General features: G+C 33.8%; 8 protein-coding genes and 4 pseudogenes across 12 annotated transcripts, besides 4 other annotated features; 4 read left to right on the top strand and 8 right to left on the bottom strand.

The window, feature by feature from the left end:
- Positions 1 to 9,106: part of a mobile genetic element that runs on past the window's edge.
- Positions 8 to 116: a mobile genetic element.
- Positions 257 to 365: a mobile genetic element.
- On the bottom strand, positions 538 to 1,245 carry TVAGG3_0981340 (annotated as a pseudogene). The gene has a single exon. A coding segment is annotated over exon 1 (708 nt).
- TVAGG3_0981330 (ATP binding) lies at positions 1,265 to 1,582 on the bottom strand (the record flags this gene model as incomplete). The annotated part of the gene is made up of 1 exon (XM_051253947.1): positions 1,265 to 1,582. One exon carries the CDS (start codon positions 1,580 to 1,582, stop codon positions 1,265 to 1,267), a length of 318 nt encoding a protein of 105 aa, XP_051079521.1.
- TVAGG3_0981320 lies at positions 1,680 to 3,081 on the bottom strand (annotated as a pseudogene). The gene has a single exon. A coding segment is annotated over exon 1 (1,402 nt).
- Positions 3,783 to 4,265, bottom strand: TVAGG3_0981310 (organellar and viral DNA polymerase type B; the record flags this gene model as incomplete). The annotated part of the gene is made up of 1 exon (XM_051253946.1): positions 3,783 to 4,265. A coding segment is annotated over one exon (483 nt), but the record flags the coding sequence as incomplete, so codon positions are not given.
- Positions 4,847 to 5,059, top strand: TVAGG3_0981300 (uncharacterized protein; the record flags this gene model as incomplete). Its single annotated transcript, XM_051253945.1, has 1 exon — positions 4,847 to 5,059. The coding sequence occupies one exon, from the start codon at positions 4,847 to 4,849 to the stop codon at positions 5,057 to 5,059; it is 213 nt and encodes a 70-aa protein (XP_051079519.1).
- Positions 5,287 to 5,901, bottom strand: TVAGG3_0981290 (uncharacterized protein; the record flags this gene model as incomplete). Its single annotated transcript, XM_051253944.1, has 1 exon — positions 5,287 to 5,901. The coding sequence occupies one exon, from the start codon at positions 5,899 to 5,901 to the stop codon at positions 5,287 to 5,289; it is 615 nt and encodes a 204-aa protein (XP_051079518.1).
- On the bottom strand, positions 6,462 to 7,080 carry TVAGG3_0981280 (protein of unknown function, DUF4106 family; the record flags this gene model as incomplete). Its single annotated transcript, XM_051253943.1, has 1 exon — positions 6,462 to 7,080. A coding segment is annotated over one exon (619 nt), but the record flags the coding sequence as incomplete, so codon positions are not given.
- Positions 7,304 to 7,899, top strand: TVAGG3_0981270 (annotated as a pseudogene). The gene has a single exon. A coding segment is annotated over exon 1 (596 nt).
- A 3,414-nt stretch (positions 9,107 to 12,520) lies between the features above and the next one.
- Positions 12,521 to 13,147, top strand: TVAGG3_0981250 (annotated as a pseudogene). The gene has a single exon: positions 12,521 to 13,143. A coding segment is annotated over exon 1 (623 nt).
- Positions 13,148 to 13,179: 32 nt separating this feature from the next.
- Positions 13,180 to 13,615: a mobile genetic element.
- Positions 13,616 to 13,799: 184 nt separating this feature from the next.
- On the top strand, positions 13,800 to 14,979 carry TVAGG3_0981230 (EamA-like transporter family; the record flags this gene model as incomplete). The annotated part of the gene is made up of 1 exon (XM_001322644.1): positions 13,818 to 14,909. One exon carries the CDS (start codon positions 13,818 to 13,820, stop codon positions 14,907 to 14,909), a length of 1,092 nt encoding a protein of 363 aa, XP_001322679.1.
- Positions 14,980 to 15,084: 105 nt separating this feature from the next.
- On the bottom strand, positions 15,085 to 16,805 carry TVAGG3_0981220 (uncharacterized protein; the record flags this gene model as incomplete). The annotated part of the gene is made up of 1 exon (XM_001322645.1): positions 15,489 to 16,355. The coding sequence occupies one exon, from the start codon at positions 16,353 to 16,355 to the stop codon at positions 15,489 to 15,491; it is 867 nt and encodes a 288-aa protein (XP_001322680.1).
- Positions 16,806 to 18,079: 1,274 nt separating this feature from the next.
- TVAGG3_0981210 (protein kinase a regulatory subunit binding) lies at positions 18,080 to 18,544 on the bottom strand (the record flags this gene model as incomplete). Its single annotated transcript, XM_001322646.1, has 1 exon — positions 18,080 to 18,544. One exon carries the CDS (start codon positions 18,542 to 18,544, stop codon positions 18,080 to 18,082), a length of 465 nt encoding a protein of 154 aa, XP_001322681.1.
- Between the last annotated feature and the right edge of the window lie 1,039 nt (positions 18,545 to 19,583).

Genomic DNA, 19,583 nt, shown 5'->3' with positions numbered 1-19,583 from the left:
TGGCTTGGAACTAGAGCCTGCGAGGTACATGGATAGTATCAGTACCTCACAGGCTCTAGTTCTCTATATGGCGCCGAGAAATTTTGGTGAAATGTGGTCGCATTTCACCAAAATTTTTTCGGCGCCATAGGATGAATTGGAGGGTGAGAGATATTATTTCATACAATACTACTCTCACCCTCCAATTCCCAGCCAAAATGGCTAAAAATTGCCCGCAATGTGAAAATTGCGGGCAATTTTTAGCCATTTTGGCTTGGAACTAGAGCCTGCGAGGTACATGGATAGTATCAGTACCTCACAGGCTCTAGTTCTCTATATGGCGCCGAGAAATTTTGGTGAAATGTGGTCGCATTTCACCAAAATTTTTTCGGCGCCATAGGATGAATTGGAGGGTGAGAGATATTATTTCATACAATACTACTCTCACCCTCAATTTTAATTACTTAAACTCATTCTATTTTTTTGACATGTAAATGTCACTTTTACTGAGATCTGACACAATGTCAGATCTCTTTTTTTCGTATATAAGATCAAGAACTACACGAACTTTTGTACCAGGAATGAGGGTAAATTGTGTTGAATTTCTGATATTTTGTGTTTGGCTTCGTTTCTTTTGTATATACTTTTCTTCTTGTTGTTGTGTCATTGAATTTGGTGTATGCCCTGTTGTAGAATGTGTTGAGGAATTATATACTTCGAGAAAGTGTTTCATTGTTTCTTCGGTAAAGTCTCGCTCTTGGTTTAAATCTCTGAGAGTCCTTATGAAGCGGTTAATGATACCGAGTATGTTATGGTTATGGTCTTCAGTAGTGTAGTGAGTTATGTTATGCTTAATGAGAAATTCTGTGATTTCATTGCTGAGGTATGCACTGTCTTGGTCTGATGTTAAAGTACTTGGGTTATGTTCTGCTACAAACTTTTGTAAAACTCTTAACACTTCACAAGTTCCTTTATTCCTCATTGGATATGCATATGCTTTACGAGTGTTAACATTTATGAAGATGAGGAATGGTTTATGTCCTCCTTTTCTGCTTTGAATGAGAGTGTCAAATTGGTATGCGTCAGGAGTGTTGGAGTAAATTGGTAAAAAGTAGTCGTAAGGATTTATTTTTGTTTGATGTACAACATTTTGTCAAAGAACCTTTTCACTTCAGCTCTGTTAGTAAATCCCGAACTCTTTGCAGCTTCATTGAATTTCTTAAATGACCTCCATGGATGTTGTTCGAATACTTCTTTCAAGCTCATTTATGTAAAGTTAAAGATTTTAACCAACTCGTATCCAAGCGTGCATTGTTATATAAGGAGGCATATAATCTTTTCCATTACCTGCTGGGTCTGTAATACCAGCTACAACATGTGTATGATTTCCTGCAGTTCCACAGAAAATACCTGTGCTAACATCTTTGGGGTCATCTGAGATATCATATCTGTTCATTCCCTGTCTATTCGAACCCGCTGCAAGATTTATATAACCTCTTTTTGTTATTGAATGTGAATGGTTTCCTTCCACAGATGTTCTTCCACTGAACCTATGCATATGTGAAGGAAGGTTTTCAATACCTATTTTCTTTGAACCTCCCATCTTCATTGACTGCGTATTAGTGTAGAATGGAAAACTGTCAACTATTTCATACCATCTACCACCAAATAAAGTGTTTGGATTTATTGGATTCATAGACGTATAAACAGCTCCTATAGGATATATTAAATCATATATGCTCATAACTCTATAAACATATTCTAAAGAACTTATGTCATTAAATACCATTTGGAATGTATCTCCCGGATGAAATGTTGCATTTGTTCCACTTTTATAATGTAATGTTAGTTCAATAGAATTATCCAAGAAAAATTCAAAAGTATCCGGTTGAAGACCTCTAACAAATTCAAATGGAGTTGCTGGTTCACCATTTATAATTTCTGTTGTAAATGTCATTGTATCTGGTTTCGAAAATTTCTTTGTTAGTTCTGCATCCACATAAGTTTTGTCGGCTTTCTTATCTAACATTGATGGTAGTTCATATGCTTCAAAGTTTCTGGCATGATCTTCGGTATTCCTGCAACTCTTATCTAAATTGTTAAGAGTATCTTTTACGCTTGTACTCGGATTCTCTAAAGGTGCACTTGAACCAAGGTCAAAGTTCAATATTATGTCGTCTGCTCTAACAGTAGTGAAGGATTTATGTGTATGGTTCTTGTCAGCTTTACTGTCTAATGTAGCTTGAAGTTCATTTATATCGGAGATGTTGTGTTTATGAGATTTCAAAACTTTGTTCGTTGCTTCGAGTTCAACTTTGTCAGCTTTACTTTTAATAGCATCTTCAAACGTTATTTTTGACTTAACTCTCAAAGTAAATCTTGGTTCAACTAATACACCGTTAACAAAGAAGTATGAAGCATAAATTTCAGCGTTATAACCAAATGATTGTGGTGCTATACCTGTGTCATACTGTACAGTACAGTGTATGTCATAACCTTTAGCACGAATGAATTTATATCTTCTTTCATTAACATTTTTTGTCTTCGCTTCATCACTTCGTGTTAAATATCCATGATAGTCCGTTATAATCTGTTCGTCTGAAGTTATATAATGAACGTGGTTCTTGTCCGCTTTTTCGGCTAATTTCTCATTAACATCATTCACTTCTAATTCAACTCTTCCGCCAGAACTCTTATTATCATTAATCTTTTTCATTAATTCGGTAATTACGTCATAAAGACTATATTCTGTTTTCGGTTTTGTAAATAATGAGTCAAAATTTCTTTTCATCATTACATCGCTGACATTAATGATATCACCAATTCCTTTTTCATTTATTCTCTTCATTAGTTCTGCAATAATGACGAATATATAATCTGTTAATTTATTCTCTTCATCGAGGGTTATAGAATGTTTTGAAATTGAATCATTAACTCCTCTAAATAAATCAATAACTTCAGGATACACGTTTTAATGTCTTGAATAACCCGACCAGTATCCTCGCCACTATGTGGCTCTGAGCCCGTTGGGCTCTGTTGTTCATGTTCTTCGTTCCCGTCGTTACGTGGTTTTATATCTCTAACCATCATCAACGCAGCCATAACCGGAGGGTTTGTTGCTACCTGTTCGAAAAATCTGACCGTTATGTATGGTATATCTAAATAATTTCTTTGTGTTTGTTAAAACATTTGAAACAAGTCTTTTAAAACCATCTACAAAATTTCCTGTTTCACCTAATGTTCTTGCAGCATTTACAAGCTCACCCATTCCCGCTTTTGACCCCAAAAACGTCCATATTGCATTTATTTCACTCTGTATAGTTGTCCATTCAGAAACTAACACCCGCATTCGCTAAGCTGAAAATGAAATTCAGTGGATCGAACTTAATTCCACCTTCTTTTTCAATTTCAACGAACTCACTAACATGAGATTTTAAATATTCTTTCGTTAAAATTGTTTTCCCCGATGTTATGTCATTAACGAAACTATCACCGTCAAAAGTTAACGAATTCAATTTCGTCGTTGATGCTTTTATTTCATACACCGCTTTATCGATAGTTTTTGGCTCACCTTCTTTAGAAGCATATGAAACATTAATGAATGAATTATATGTATTCGTGAATGTGTTAAAATCAATGATTTTCATTAATGACGCCTTTAATGATTCATTAACTGTTGAATCCCTTAAAGTAATTAATGAACTGTCGTTAATGAAAGGTACACTGCAAACCGTCGAGTTTGGATCAAATGCTGTAGTTGGTGCAGGAATATTAATGATATAAGTCATTAAATCATTAAGTGACGTAAATAATGTTGTCGTTTTTGATTTAATTTCTTTAGCATCTGTTATATATGGTAATTTCATTTCTGTAGTTTCTGAATTAAAGATATTCGCTAAAATGTTTTGTAAACTGTTTTGAACAGCAGTATAAACCGTTGAATCCGGAACTCTTACGATTTCACCGTCCTTAATAAAAGGCATTGCACATGGTGTAGTGCTTGGGTCAAATCTTTCGGGATTATAATTCAACATATATTCTAACGCTTCATATACAGACTTATATACTGTTGTGTCGTTCTTCATGACAACTTCACCATTTACAATGAATGGCATTGTACATGGAGTTAAAATAGGGTCAAACTTTTCATAGTCCTTCCATGTTATGTATTTCTCGGTATTTCCATCACTGATAACAATATATTTGTCAGTAAGTGTGAGAGAGTATTGACCAAAATATAAACGTTTAGCTCTGTCAGCTTCATACGCATATGCAGCAATACTCATATTTTAATGAGAATAAAATGTTGTTCTATTTGCAAAGTACTGACCCAAACGAATACGGAACAGTAAAGCTACAAACAAACTTAGGTCTACAGAATGAGCCACTTGCATTCAGAATGGTTGACTTCAATACTATCGCAACTTTTGTCATAACAGATGAAACAGATTTCATGGAGTTTGAAATAGATGGAAAGAAGCATGAAATAAGATTTCACAATAATGTAGAATATAAGATGGAAACATTAGCCGGAGTGTTAAATGCTCTCATAAATACTACAATAAACAAGGATAACGAAGAAAACTTAATGAATGTTAAACTTATTGCAGGAGTTTTGAAGTTCAGTTATGCGAAGGAGTTTAAGATAACACGAATGAGTCATAGAGTTCAATTGCTTCTGGGAGCATACCATATGACATTTCCTTTGAAAAGTATTGACAAAACGATTGAGATGAAATCTGTTCCATACGTATGTTATGGCAATTGTTTATACATTGAGTCTAAAATAGCTAATGTCACAGGCATTTCAGGAGTTAATAGTAAAGGTTCAGTAGAATATAAATCCTTCTGTTATGCAGTCAATTCAATGTTCATTCCAAACGTTCCTGTCATAGCAACTCATTTAGGTAAATGGGTTCGCATTAGTCCTCATAATTTGAAAGACATGCAATTCAGACTTGTTGACTTTCAAGGAGAGCCTGTAGAACTGAAGGCACCAGTGCGAATGACTGTTGAAGTTGACTTTTTAGAAAATATTAAATGCAACAGCTTACAAGAGAACTCAGAGCTAAAAATATAAAGTATGAATGTTATGTATTAGGTCATGAACTTTGGTTGTTGCTGTTTGATGAAACAAATGAGTTAGTTATGTCAGTCAAGAGAACAGAAAAAGGCGTCAAAGGCGCCGAGCGCAAAGCGCTATATTGTGTTAGTGAAAACTGCACCAAGTCAATAAGATTAGGTTTGCATTATGAAGATGAGTTCGATACTGTTGAAGAAGTTTTGGATAGATTACTATAAGTTGCTTTAATTTACTAAAACATATTTCAAACAAAGCTTATAGTCAGTAGATAGTTTTGTATACTCGTTCGAATATTTATACTTAAACTCAACTCCTGTAGTTCCTGGTGTTTCAATGATGCGGATGTTACCTATTTTCATGAATATTGGCGTTTGACCACAGCATTCGATTTCAGGGTCGAGATAGTCAATGACACATTGCTTTCCTGTTATTCGTGATATAACATTTTCAAGGTCCTCCTTTGTTAGAATTATTTGGTTCTTACTTATAAGATTTGTCAAAAGCTTCTTATCGTCTTTGAGTAAAATTGTTTGGTATAACTGAAGAAGGTAATGGTCTACGTTATCTGAAGGATTTGTTTGAACATTTGTGTAAGGATTGTCGTTGGCTTCTCTTGAAAGAATTTGGTCCAATGGTGGATACTCTAACTTAACATCTGATGTAGCGTTAGCGTTTGAAGCTGTGTTTAAATTCACGGATTTCAGCTCTGGTTCTGGTTCTTTCAAACACTCTGAACTATAGTTCTTTATGACAATATTGTTTGTCGTTCGTGAGTCAACATTTGATGTTGGTTCAATTGGAACATTAACGACACCAGCTAAGATGGATTTGCTTCTCATTTCATATAGAATAAAAACCTTTTATATGTATGAAATGAACAATATACTCGACAAGGGTTTGAATGTAAAGCTAACGAATGAAAATATTGTTGAATTCACTGAGACAGGTGCTGTGTATAAAGATGTAGAACTACTGAACAAAAGAGCTAAGGGAAGAAGCAGGAACATGAACAAAGGGTGGAAGCCTATAAAAATTTATGTCAATGATGGCTCAGGAGGTTCAAACATAAAGTATGCAGAAAGTTATAGAGTTTATGCTCTCAAAGGTGAAAAGCCTTCATTTAAGAACAGCTATTCTAACGCATATCCTCAAAAGCTAACGGATGGGGAAGTGGATGATATGAATGACAGCAAAAATATTAACAGAAATGGCGACAGAGATGCATGGAATTTGTTTACCATCAGTCAATTGAAGGTTAAACTTTAAAACAATGTTGGTCGTTCCCATGGAATATTTTTGACTTTAATGGTATTAGTCATGATATGAATCTCAAGGTATGAACGAGGAGAGATGAGAGACTTATATGCTTCCCAAATTTCTTCAAAAGGTAATGTTATACCTGACTGTTTCCAAATGAGTTCAATGTCATAACGTGAGAAACCTTGAAAGATAACGAAGTCAGTTATGAGACGTTTTATGTTTAAAGCAAGGAAACGCCATGTTTGCATAAGTATTGCTACAGTTAAGTGGTAATGTCTGACTTTAGTTATGATGTTAGCTAATGGTGAGTCTGGTTTTGACACTAAACCTTTTCCGGCGAAGTCGTCACAAACGAGCAGAGTGTTTGAAGGATACTTTTTGAAGGGGTATTTTGAAAGTTTTGACAGAATGTAGTTTGTCAGTCGTTTCATATCGTAAACTCCTGAGTACTGACGTAAGTGGTGTTTGTCAATAATTCTTTCCATCTCTTCTGAAGTCTTTTGCATTCCTGACTGTATAAATTCAACGATGGCATAATATTTCCTCTTACGTCGAATGTAACGTTGAAGAAATTCAATGAGTTCACTGTCTGGAACTTTAACGACAGAGGCTTGAACTTTTGACATAAATGTTTTCGCTGTTGAGTCCATAGAGTCTGAAGTTGCTGATATAATGATTTGGTCATAATATGAGTCATTTCCTAAACGTTCTGTTATAAGAATATGACGAATGAGGTTAAATGTCTTTCCTGACCCCATCTTTCCACAATAGAAATACACACCATTTGAACAGAATTCATAATCTTTGCTGAAAGGAAGAATGAGAGAAGAGTTAAGTTTGTCTGTAGTTTCATTCATGTCTTCATCTACATCATGTATTAAATGCTTCATTTTATCTCCATTAAAAATGCAAGTCAGAAATATTCAGAACATAGCACCGAGTCTAACTGACAAGAGTATAAAGATATACTATGAACACGTTATGATGAAACCTACCAAAATTCAAGAAAGTCAGTATACTTATGAATATCCAAGACACTGGGTAGAGTATGTAGGAGGTGAGAAAGCTATTGAAATCAGACAGGTTCGAAGTATTCCGGCAGGAAGGACAATATTATTGAAGAACTTTAATGTTTTGAGGTATAATGATGAGACAAAGAAGCAAGATAGTTTTCCTATTGCTGTGTATGTGAACTTAGATACAGGAGATGACATGAAAGTTTTTAACACAAAGCTTCAAACGGTAGTGAGAGAACAACTGACTGCGGAAGGGCATCCATTACCTTCAGAAGTTACCATAGCATATAATTTTGAAACAAATGCAATAGATTTTAAAGTCGTCTCTGCAAAGAAGTCAGGTTTTACATTTAATGAAGCAGATGTATATTCGAATGAAAACTTCAAAGCTATTGCATGGTTAGATAATGACGATTGCTTTAAGAAAATATTTAAATTCAGTGACTCAACGATGTCAATAGATGACCTTCGTGGATGTTACCATCGACGTTTACAGTAGAAGGTTCAGCAGGATTGCTTACAAGATTGTCAATTGGTGGCGTTTGGTCTCGTGAGAACATTGTTATAAAATCCAGTATAAGTGAATTTGCTGAAGAATCTATATTATGTCTTTCAAACTACATGTATTCGCCGCCGAAGCATTATAGTATAACAAACTTTGTCAGTAAGTTTAACATAAGACTTGTCGAACCTTCTTCAATGAAAGATGTTGTGCTACCTAAAGATGGAAAGGATGGACTCATTATTGAGATGATTTTAATTGCATATTAAATGAGCTTGTTCTTGAAGGTCATTCATGATGAAATAACTGTTGTAGAAGATGTTAGCAATTGTTCAGACATTTTGAAGCGTATAGATGATATAAGAAAGAAGTTAGATAGACCGCAAAGCGGTGAGGGCGAAGCCCGTGAGAATGTTTATGTTTCATTGACTTTCTCCAGTAAAGAGAACTTTTATGAGATAATATTGAAGAGAGATGATTTTAATATGGTGTAAATGGTAGCTTGGGCAGCTTTAGGCGCAATGGGAACAAAAGCATTAGCATTTGGAGCAAAAGCACTTGGGGCTTATGACGCAGTAAATAAAATGAGTGGAGGAAGAGTTTCGAAGACATTAGATGCAAATAAAGGAAAGATTGGAGGCTGGGTTGCAAAGAAGTTAAGATTAAATAAAATAGGGCTCATAAATAAAGCATCCAATTTGGTTGCGACTGAGTCAGAAAATGCTTTAGGAAAGGACGATGAGTTTGCAAAACACGCAAAAGACTTTAATGACCAGATGAAAGGTGAAACAATGCATTTAAATAGAGTCGATGGAACTAAAGAAAATGTTTCTTCTCCACCAGTAGTTCTTCCGTATGGTCCCTATGGAATGTATGGAAACCCTTACGAAAGACCATTTGACCCATTGACTGGTGGAAGTAACTGGTATCATTACGGACGAAGAAGAAAGACAGTTAAGCTGGAGACAGACGTGAAGAAAGCAACTAAAAAGAAACCAAGGAAGAGAGTTATAAAGTAATGAATTCAACGGGTTAGAAAAGACCCAAAGGGTCTCGCCGCTTAGCGGCTGAGGGTAGAAATGAGGTTAGATCTACCCTTCTACCCTAAATTTATTTTTGCGCTATGTTTTCATACGTGTGAGGGTGGTGATATCATTAATTTTTTATTTTATTTTATTATTTTACTGAAAATTTTTATTTGGATGTAAATGACAGAACAAAAGCAACTCATTCGAATTCCACAGTATAACAAACATACATTTAAACATTTATTCTTCCTTCCTGAGCATAACATGTTCTTTCAAATACATCCGAGACCAGTTGACTTTTCATTGACTGTTTATAAAGATAGAAATAGTTATATCATTAAACCATACGATGACGAAGGTAAGTTATGTAAATTGTACGTTAAGAAGTTAGAGAAAGTTTATGGCTTCAAGTATGACTACAATAGGGTTAACACTGATGATGAAGATATTGAGGAAAATTTATGAGAACATTAGTGAAGTTGTTAGTGAGAACGATAGTGAGAACGTTTATTTTTACATTAGTGAGTTCGTTAGTGAAGTGAAGTGGGTGGTGGTTTTGTAAATATTTAAGGTTAAGTTAGTGTTGTCGTTTGTGTTGTAAAATTTACGTTAACGGTTTTGTAAAGTGTCAAATTCACAAGTATTGGTTAAGGTGAAACGCAGTGCCACCATACCCAAGACTTGTATACTAACTTACTATTCGTTAGGTTAAATTACTTTTAATGCCCATTCAAGGAAGTACATGTCAGTTACAGGGTTTATAGTTTTACTCGAATTGAGTAAACCTCTTGGAAGCAATTACCACAAGAGCCAAGACTTCTCGTTTACAGACTTTGAAAGCCAGGAAGGAGCCAGGTAACAATAATGGGCTCTCTTATGATATTTTGGGATATTTATCAACAATTTGAGTTTCTACCTATTGTCTTCAATGAGGATTTTTTAGGCCAGAAGTACAATACCTGTACAGTCTAACTACTAGGGCAATGTAGTCAAACTGTGCACGTATTGAACTTCTAAGGCTATTATTTATCTGCTATTGACATCATTCTTTTACATTACCGTCCTCTGGTCCTTAGAGGACCATAGATTCTGAAATTACTTGTGCAGAGCAAAGTTCTTCCGAGATCTCTCTATCCTTTGTAGATCTCGGAAAAACTTTGCCTTAAACTACTGCATTAATGTTTCCTAGTATTCAAAGAGCTATGAATTCTATAGTTGATCTTATAAGGTAGAGTTTTTCCTAACTTTCTCATTCGTTGAAAGGTTTTCAACAAAGCTATACCTTAAAAATCTGTGCTTGTTATATCTGATCATTTGTGTGTTAGGGGAGGTAAATTTATTCCACTAGAGCAAATTTTTTCCGAGGTTTCTCATCGATGAGAAACCTCGGAACAACTCTTGTGTGTATTTGTCCTGCAAACAGCGAGAGAACTTGTCTGTAATTCGTTTATGATGAAGTTATCTGGATGTCTCTCAGATGAGGAAGGAAGTCCAGAAAACTTCACCATAAGTTAATACTTGTGTATTTCTATGACTCTCTTCACGTCAGAGAATGTAAATTTACTCGAATAGGGCAAAGTTCTGCTCAAGTTTCTCATTTGATGAGAAACCTCGGAAGAACTTTGCCCTAAGGTAATGTATATGTGATTGTTGGCCCGCAGAGAAACAAGGAATCTGTTTGTATTTCGTTTATGGTGAAGTTCTCGGATGTTCTCTCAAATTATATGGAAAATCAAGATAACTTCACCATAATTTGTTGTAGTTGTGATTCTCTGGCTCTTTGCCGGCCAGAAAACTAGAAAATAGTTTATAGTGGGAGTATGCTCGATGAATACCTACTCACTAAAAATATACGTTATTTTTTGTTTTCCTATGGGAAAATAGTTTTGATTTTTATACTATCGTATGCTTTGTTATTGCATGAATTGTCTATTTTCTTAATAAAAACTCATTTTTCCGTGTGATTCTGAATCAATGCATTCCAAAAAAGCGTTTTCCGCCTTTGAAACGTGAAAACACACATTGCATGAAGAATCAGAGAAGATTTTCTATCTTTCAATTTTTTAGACTTTTGAAATTTGATAATAACTCCAAATTAAGCTGATAAACTCATAGAGCACATAAAATAACACATGCTATCATATTTGAATTTTCTAAAAATCTCCAAAAAAATCGCGTTTTAAAAATTTCGTAGTTAAAAAGTAAATTTTTCACGATAAAAAAACTATAATTGGTTTTTTTTTGGAATTCTTCGAGTTAGAAAATCTTCTCTGATTCTTCATGCAATGTGTGTTTTCACGTTTCAAAGGCGGAAAACGCTTTTTTGGAATGCATTGATTCAGAATCACACGGAAAAATGAGTTTTTATTAAGAAAATAGACAATTCATGCAATAACAAAGCATACGATAGTATAAAAATCAAAACTATTTTCCCATAGGAAAACAAAAAATAACGTATATTTTTAGTGAGTAGGTATTCATCGAGCATACTCCCACTATAAACTATTTTCTAGTTTTCTGGCCGGCAAAGAGCCAGAGAATCACAACTACAACAAATTATGGTGAAGTTCTCTTGATTTTCCATATAATTTGAGAGAACATCCGAGAACTTCACCATAAACGAAATACAAACAGATTCCTTGTTTCTCTGCGGGCCAACAATCACATATACATTACCTTAGGGCAAAGTTCTTCCGAGGTTTCTCATCAAATGAGAAACTTGAGCAGAACTTTGCCCTATTCGAGTAAATTTACATTCTCTGACGTGAAGAGAGTCATAGAAATACACAAGTATTAACTTATGGTGAAGTTTTCTGGACTTCCTTCCTCATCTGAGAGACATCCAGATAACTTCATCATAAACGAATTACAGACAAGTTCTCTCGCTGTTTGCAGGACAAATACCACAAATTCATTACACTATTGAAGAGTTGTTCCGAGGTTTCTCATCGAATGAGAAACTCGGAAAAAATTTGCTCTAGTGGAATAAATTTACCTCCCCTAACACACAAATGATCAGATATAACAAGCACAGATTTTTAAGGTATAGCTTTGTTGAAAACCTTTCAAATAAAGAGAAATTTAAGGAGAAATTTGCCCGTTTGATGTATGGTGAGAAGCATATTTGAGAGTTTGGAGAGGCAAAGTGCAATCACCTATCAATATTGCACTTTGCCTGTCACATACATCTCGACAGAGGCAACATTCGATATGAAAGTTTCCTCTGTCGAGAAACTTCCTCACACCTCAAGAGATGCGAGGAACTTTTGACAGGCAAAGTGCAATATTGATAGGTGATTGCACTTTGCCTGTCACATACATCTCGACAGAGGCAACATTCGATATGAAAGTTTCCTCTGTCGAGAAACTTCCTCACACCTCAAGAGATGCGAGGAACTTTTGACAGGCAAAGTGCAATATTGATAGGTGATTGCACTTTGCCTGTCACATACATCTCGACAGAGGCAACATTCGATATGAAAGTTTCCTCTGTCGAGAAACTTCCTCACACCTCAAGAGATGCGAGGAACTTTTGACAGGCAAAGTGCAATATTGATAGGTGATTGCACTTTGCCTGTCACATACATCTCGACAGAGGCAACATTCGATATGAAAGTTTCCTCTGTCGAGAAACTTCCTCACACCTCAAGAGATGCGAGGAACTTTTGACAGGCAAAGTGCAATATTGATAGGTGATTGCACTTTGCCTGTCACATACATCTCGACAGAGGCAACATTCGATATGAAAGTTTCCTCTGTCGAGAAACTTCCTCACACCTCAAGAGATGCGAGAACTTTTGACAGGCAAAGTGCAATATTGATAGGTGATTGCACTTTGCCTGTCACATACATCTCGACAGAGGCAACATTCGATATGAAAGTTTCCTCTGTCGAGAAACTTCCTCGAAACTCAAATTTTTCTTTAGAACTACCATATCTTAACAATTAGCTCATCAAAACACAACCTATAAACTTTAATTTTTACTTTTGTTTTTTTCAATATATGAACTAAATTTTTTTTTCAAATTACTCCCACACTGGGAAAAGTATTTTAACTCAGATGTTGCCAACCTCTTCATCATTGCATTAACAAGTGCTTTGACTTAGAGGTTGCCAGCCTCTTCATCATTGCATTAACAAGTGCTTTGACTCAGAGGTTGCCAGCCTCTTCATCATTGCATTAACAAGTGCTTTGACTCAGAGGTTGCCAGCCTCTTCATCATTGCATTAACAAGTGCTTTGACTCAGAGGTTGCCAGCCTCTTCATCATTGTAAAAATGTATTACCGCTTTTTTTTTTAATTCAATCGTAACATCTCAATTATCCCGCCAAAAATTATTGGGTCTAAATTGGTTTTTATTATTATTATTTTCAGAAACAAACTAACTTGTTTTTTAGGAATTTATCATTCATAAAGTCTTTATGATATATTTTCAACTTATAATGAATATGAAATTATAATTGTTATTTTGAAAAAAAAAATATTCATGATCAATTCATGATTTAACCAGTTCCTTCAAATTAGGAGAGCATATTCAAATATAATCGCTCATTAAAATCAATTTTTATGTTTTTTTTTAAATCGAAATTATCTCATCATAAACCATGCAAACTGACTATTTGTTCTTATCACCATGTTACCAATATCAGAATTGTCTTTACAGCCAAAATTTCGCTCGATAAAAGTCCATCCAATAGTGAGATAATTGAGCAACGAACATTTTTCCATATCACAAAAACCTCCGCCCTACCTCTACAATTGAGATAAAATCGTAAATTAGCACAATAGAGTTTCATGGTTATTTTTGATTACCTTATTCTTTATATGATAGCACTCTATTCTCAGAAATTTCACCACGATTTCGATGATGAATTCAATTCAATGAGTTGGTCCAAATTTGTATGGGCCTCAGAAATGAATTGAAAAGGTTAAATTTCAAAAAATATCGATGCAGTGTTCTATCCCTTCTGCATTAGTATTTATTTTCCTTTCACTCGCATACGGTTCTGCATTTGCAGCAGTTCAACAAGGCCTTAAGTATTTCGCTCCAATTCTCATGATTTTCTATCGTATGACTGCAGGTTTTGTTACAGCTTGCATAGTTTGTGGTGTCAGATGTTTAATTCAAAAAGGATATTGGCAAGTAGTTAAGGCCCATTACACGCACGGAATTAAGCCAATTCTTTGGGTTGCCCTTGGCGGACTTTTATTCCACGGTATTCCTCACTCTATTATTGCAGTTGCACAACAGTGGGTTACTTCCGCATCCGTCCAAATTGCTCAGCCTCTTGCTACAGCCTTTGGTGCTATGTTATCACATTTCGTTCTTCCAGATGAACCTTTCAACTGGCAAAAAGCCTTAATTCTTTTCTTCTCACTTACAGGCGTTGCATTATGTTCCATCCCATCATTCTTACATTCATCCGGCGGTTCAGGTGTCGGATATACAGCACTTGGTTGGGTACTTCTCGTCTTAGGTGTTGCCTGCTTCGGTCTCGCTCCTGTCGTTATGAAGTGGAAGGCCTCCAACAGCGATGTCATGGCCTCATCCGTCATTCAGCTCGGTTCTTCTTCAGTTTTAACATTACTTGTTTCACTTATTTGGAACGGACCAAAGAAAATTGCACAGCAATCAAATGACGCACCACCAATTGCTTGGCTCTGGCCAATCTTGGTCGGTTTCCTTGCTTCTGGACTTGCAGCTACAGGATATAACTACATTGTCGCCGTCTGGGGTGCTATTGGCGGTAACTTGGTTCCATTCGGCCAGATCGTCGTCGGTGTCATCGTCGGTGTTGCTTTCATGAAGGATTGGGCTCCATATAAGGTTTGGGAAATTCTTATTTCCTGCCTTGGTATTATTTTACTCCTTGTTGCTATTGGACTTGGTTTCTGGCATCCAAAGGGAGAGGTTCCTGCAGAAAAGAAAGAAGAAGAAATGAGTGGAGATCTCGAAGAAATTAAAGATGTTCAGCCAATTTCTCTTGAAGACGAGAAACCACAGGATAATGGAGATCATCCAGTCATTGAGGAACTTTAAGCTGCTTAATAGATTTTATTTATATGTTCATTATTATTAGTTTAAATAATGATTTTTTAGACGTTTTTAGTTATATATCACACTATGTAATAGTGACCTTATTTCCTATGAGTTCAAAAACCATATAAATTTTCATTTTTTTACGATGAAAATTTTTACGGGCGTGTAAATATTTGAAAACTTATAAAAATGTTATTTTTATTGTTTTCAAACCAAATGGAATTGAAGTACAAAGAAAATTTTCGATATTTAAAGATTGAAAAGTTTACAAAAAAACATTTGAATCTATAAATTTCAGCAAATCATCGATCAACAATTAGATTTAAGACTATATATAGATGGCTTTCAATTCACTAGTAATGGATTCTTTAAAAGAATAGTTTAATCAAACAAAAAAAAACATAAAAATAGAAAGATAAAATAAAATCTCAGCTATTTGTTCATATGCAAGTGAATATAGTTATTATTTTCGATAACTAAGATAGAACTGATACATGATGCAATAAATGCAATCACATTAAAAAAAAATACAAAATTATATCTTAAAAATTGAAGAATTAAAGAACGATATGCAGTTTCTCATTTAAAGCTTATTTGTCTTGCATATTCCTCAAATTCGAGAATATCTTTTGTCAAATTATCAAATTTTTGTTTCAAAGGATAACTTTGAGAAGGATTACCTGATAGAGCTCTTTTTAGATTTGATGAATATTGGCAAATATGATCTACGTCATTTTTAATATCAATTCCACTAATTTTTGTTCCCAAACTGTCAGCAATCATTGCAATATAAGTAAATACGCCATTATCTTTCTCATTTTGCTTAATAAGGTCGTATCTTTCTTTGAGTTGTTGAAATTTCTGTTTGTTTTTAATTAATTTTGATTTAAATTGTTTTGCAAGGTGTTTTGCCGTTGAAAGATGCTGGGAATTATTATTTAGCTTTTCCGTAAGTTGTCTAACTTGATAAGAAAGATCATCATTATCGCTTTTTAACTTTGCAATTTCAATTCGATAAGATTCTTGTTTTGCAAGCTTTAATTGTAAACTTTCTTGATCTGTTTGTAGTCTATGTATTAATTCGCATGATTTTGCAAGCTGATTCTTTAGTTTTGTTGCATTTTCTTTAGATGATTGCAAATCTTCGATTTTTCTTTGTAATTTCTTATTAATTTTGCATGTGTTTCGTAAAACTATTTCTGTTTCAAGCATTTTATCGTTAAGTCTTTTGATTTCTTCATTTTGTTGTGTAATTTTCTGATTTTCTTGATTATGTTGTTGAAATTTTTGTATTAGGAGGGAATTTATTATATTTGATAACTCAAACATACCGCATAGCTCTTGGAAACCCTTCCTAACCTCATTGATATCTGCAGAATTTTCAATTTGATTTTTAATCAACTTCAAATTAATAAATTGATTGAATATGTCTTCTGTACGAGTCATTTCTATATTTGGTAAAGTAATTGTCGTAATATCGTTGTTTTTCGTGAATTTTTTAAATAACGAAATTTGATTATTTATGTAATCTTTTGGAATTAGCTTAAAATTGTTTCCAAAATTCGGCGATGCTAAGAATAATTCGAATATTTCTTGATTAGAAGTTAAAGCTTGAAGAAAACTGATAAAAAAATTCAGAAAATTAAACAATCTATTGTTTTGTTCTTCGACAAAATTGGATGCTTGTTTAATCTCAATCGTTTTAAGTTGTTTTAAGCAATAAATAGTGAGTTGACTAAGTTTATCGAATTTTCCTTTTAATGTTGTCTCACTTAGTATATCAGAAAATAGTTTGACTTGTTCTGTGTTTGAAATGTCAATATTTTCTTCTATGTTTTGCCATGTGCTGGTGTTATTTTCTGTAGAATTCATTCAGCACAAAAAATTGAAGGGTCGTTCCAAAATATTTTGGTTGCTAAAAGAAATTTTTTAAATTGCGTTATCTTGTAAAAATGCAATGGTGTACTTTCACCCTTACTTAGAAGCACCATTGAAAATCAACATTAAATAACAGAATTAAAAACCATGTCATACGTCTATAAATCCACCCTTGAATTCTAATTACTTTGGAAGATTTCGTGGATTTTTATATTCCAGTAAATCAGTAGCTTAAGTTTAAAATAAAATCTTTACATTAAATAATAATAAAACATAAAATTACAAACATAAAACATATATTTAGCAATTTAAGCTTAAAAAAATAAGTCGAGTTTACCGTCTCCTGCGTGTTGATTTTGTGATCCTTTGGAGTTCATCATAATAAGGCAAACTGGAGCATTTACTGCCTGTATTAATATTTGAAGATCCTCCTCCAGGAGTACATCTATTTACTCTGATTGTTCCATACTCTTCTGCAGGGTAATCATTCAGAACATTTATTATCTGAATATTAAAACGTTTGAGTTCAATTTCTGTTTGAAGGTGACAAACATCTGTAATACCAAAATAAAAAACATTTGGAGTAATGGATCCAAACGAATTGTTATACAGAGTGACAAATTCATATATAACAATCTTTTCTATATTATTACACAAAGCAAATGCATCTGGCATTATTATAGTGTTGTCAAATATCTCAACTCGACTCAGATTTGTACAGTTCAGAAATGCATTTCCATAAACAATTATATCTGAATTTATTCTCACACTTGTAATTCCACATGAACACAATGCAAATGCATTAATCTCTGTAATTGATTGTGGAATGAAAACATATTTCAATGAATTGCATCCATTAAAACAATATTCTGGAATTGATGTAATTTTAGGAGGAAGATTTGCATGTTTTAATGATTTGCAATTCTCAAAACATCTTGATCCAATTGATTCTAAATATCTAGGAAAGAAAACCTCTTCAAGGTTTATACAGTCTTTGAAAGCTTCACTAGGAAAAGCTGTCAATTGAAAGCAATGAGATAAGTTCAGTATTCTTAATCCACATTGCTGAAATGAATGACCAGGAATAGAACTTAAACCTTTCCAGACTTCTCCAATTGTTTGAAGTGATGAACATCCTTGGAAACTGTAATCCCCAATTGATGTAACTCGTGAAATATCTCCAATTGTTTGAAGTGATGAACATCCTTGGAAACTGTAATCTCCAATTGATGTAACTTGTGAAATATCTCCAATTGATTGGAATGATGAACATCCTTGGAAACATGAAGTACTTATTGTTCTAGTTCCTGATGGAAAATTACTCCCCCTCCATAACCACCATTTACACCATTAAATTCAGCACCTCCACCACCGCCTGCAACTATTACTCTAGCATAGATATCATCTTCATTAATCCGAATATCTGTTCCTCCTCCACCGCCATGCCCTGGATAAGTGCTTTCTCCAAAAGCAGATCCACCTCCATTAAATCCACCTGAAGCAAAACCAGAAAGTGACCACCCACCAACTCTCACATAAACTGTTGTTGGATCAAGTAGATTTAAATATCCAACTGAATAACCTCCTTTCCCACCATATCCAGAATTTTGGTGATTAGAAATATCTTTTCCACCTCCTTGAGCACCCCAAACTTCGAATTTATAGTACCTTGCTTCAAGAGTTTGTTCGTAGCGAGTGTTTCTATATGGAAAATCAAATGCTGACCCAAATATGGGGAATAGAGACGAGAAAATCATAAGAATGGATGTTACACAGATGTCAGAATTGAATACACCTCTATCCACTAATTTTTAAGTCTGATCTAATTAAAATTCTTTAAAAACTCAGTTTTATATGCGAGAAAATAAATATTTATACGTGTTATTAGATAATTTCCAATATTTATTGAAAAAAAAATATAATTTTTGTGTGATTAGAGTTTAAAAACAGTGTATAGATGAATTCATTAACAAATGATTATTTATTCATTGCTTATACTGTTAACTTAGTGATTTTGGCTGAAATAAAATTTTTTTTAGAAAATCTAAGAAATGTGTCATTGATTTTAGGTATCATGATATTGTGGATTATAGACAACATATTTTTAAAAGAAAAATTGAGCAGTGATGTTCAATTTTATCGATTTTTTTCATTTGGGTATCAAATCGTTTGTAAATTAATGAATTCTATAATGAAATGATTTTTTCTTTGGCTATATATACTCGTTATAATAAATGTATTATTGTATAATCAGTGATTTTGGCGCGAAAAATAATTGTTGGATTATCTTAAAACTGTTATGTTTGTTGTATAATTTTGCAATTGTATTTAACATTGTGATGTTTATTTTTGAAGTAATATGTGTTAATTGACCAAAACGTAAATATAATTGGTAACGGCAAGATTTTTTGTGGATTTGTACTAATAGCATGAACAAACATAAATTCTATCTGATATGTTTGTTGCAAGAATTGTGATTTTTGGAGATGGTTTGAAAAAATTAAATTTTCCAAAATTTAATTGAAGAATATCTTAGAATTTGGCCAAGTTTCATTATTTCTATCATTGGTATGCTATGATTGATATGTTGTTATGCTCGGTCTTTTGAAAGCAAGATTGAAAATGAATTGAAAAACAATAAACCAACAACAAAATGATTTCTTTATAATAAATATTCAATGTCCAAGAGATGTCTAATATCATACTGTCATTGCATGGATCAAATATATGAAATCAAAATTTGCCAAAAAAAATTATTCATTGTTAGTCTAAGATATTAAGAAATTCGTATCTTTC

The sequence above is a fragment of the Trichomonas vaginalis genome, chromosome I (genome assembly GCF_026262505.1).
Source record: "Trichomonas vaginalis G3 chromosome I, whole genome shotgun sequence".
NCBI classification, from domain to species: domain Eukaryota; phylum Parabasalia; order Trichomonadida; family Trichomonadidae; genus Trichomonas; species Trichomonas vaginalis.
The sequence above is the reverse complement of the archived record's forward strand: the minus strand, read 5'-3'. Positions and strand labels throughout refer to the sequence as shown.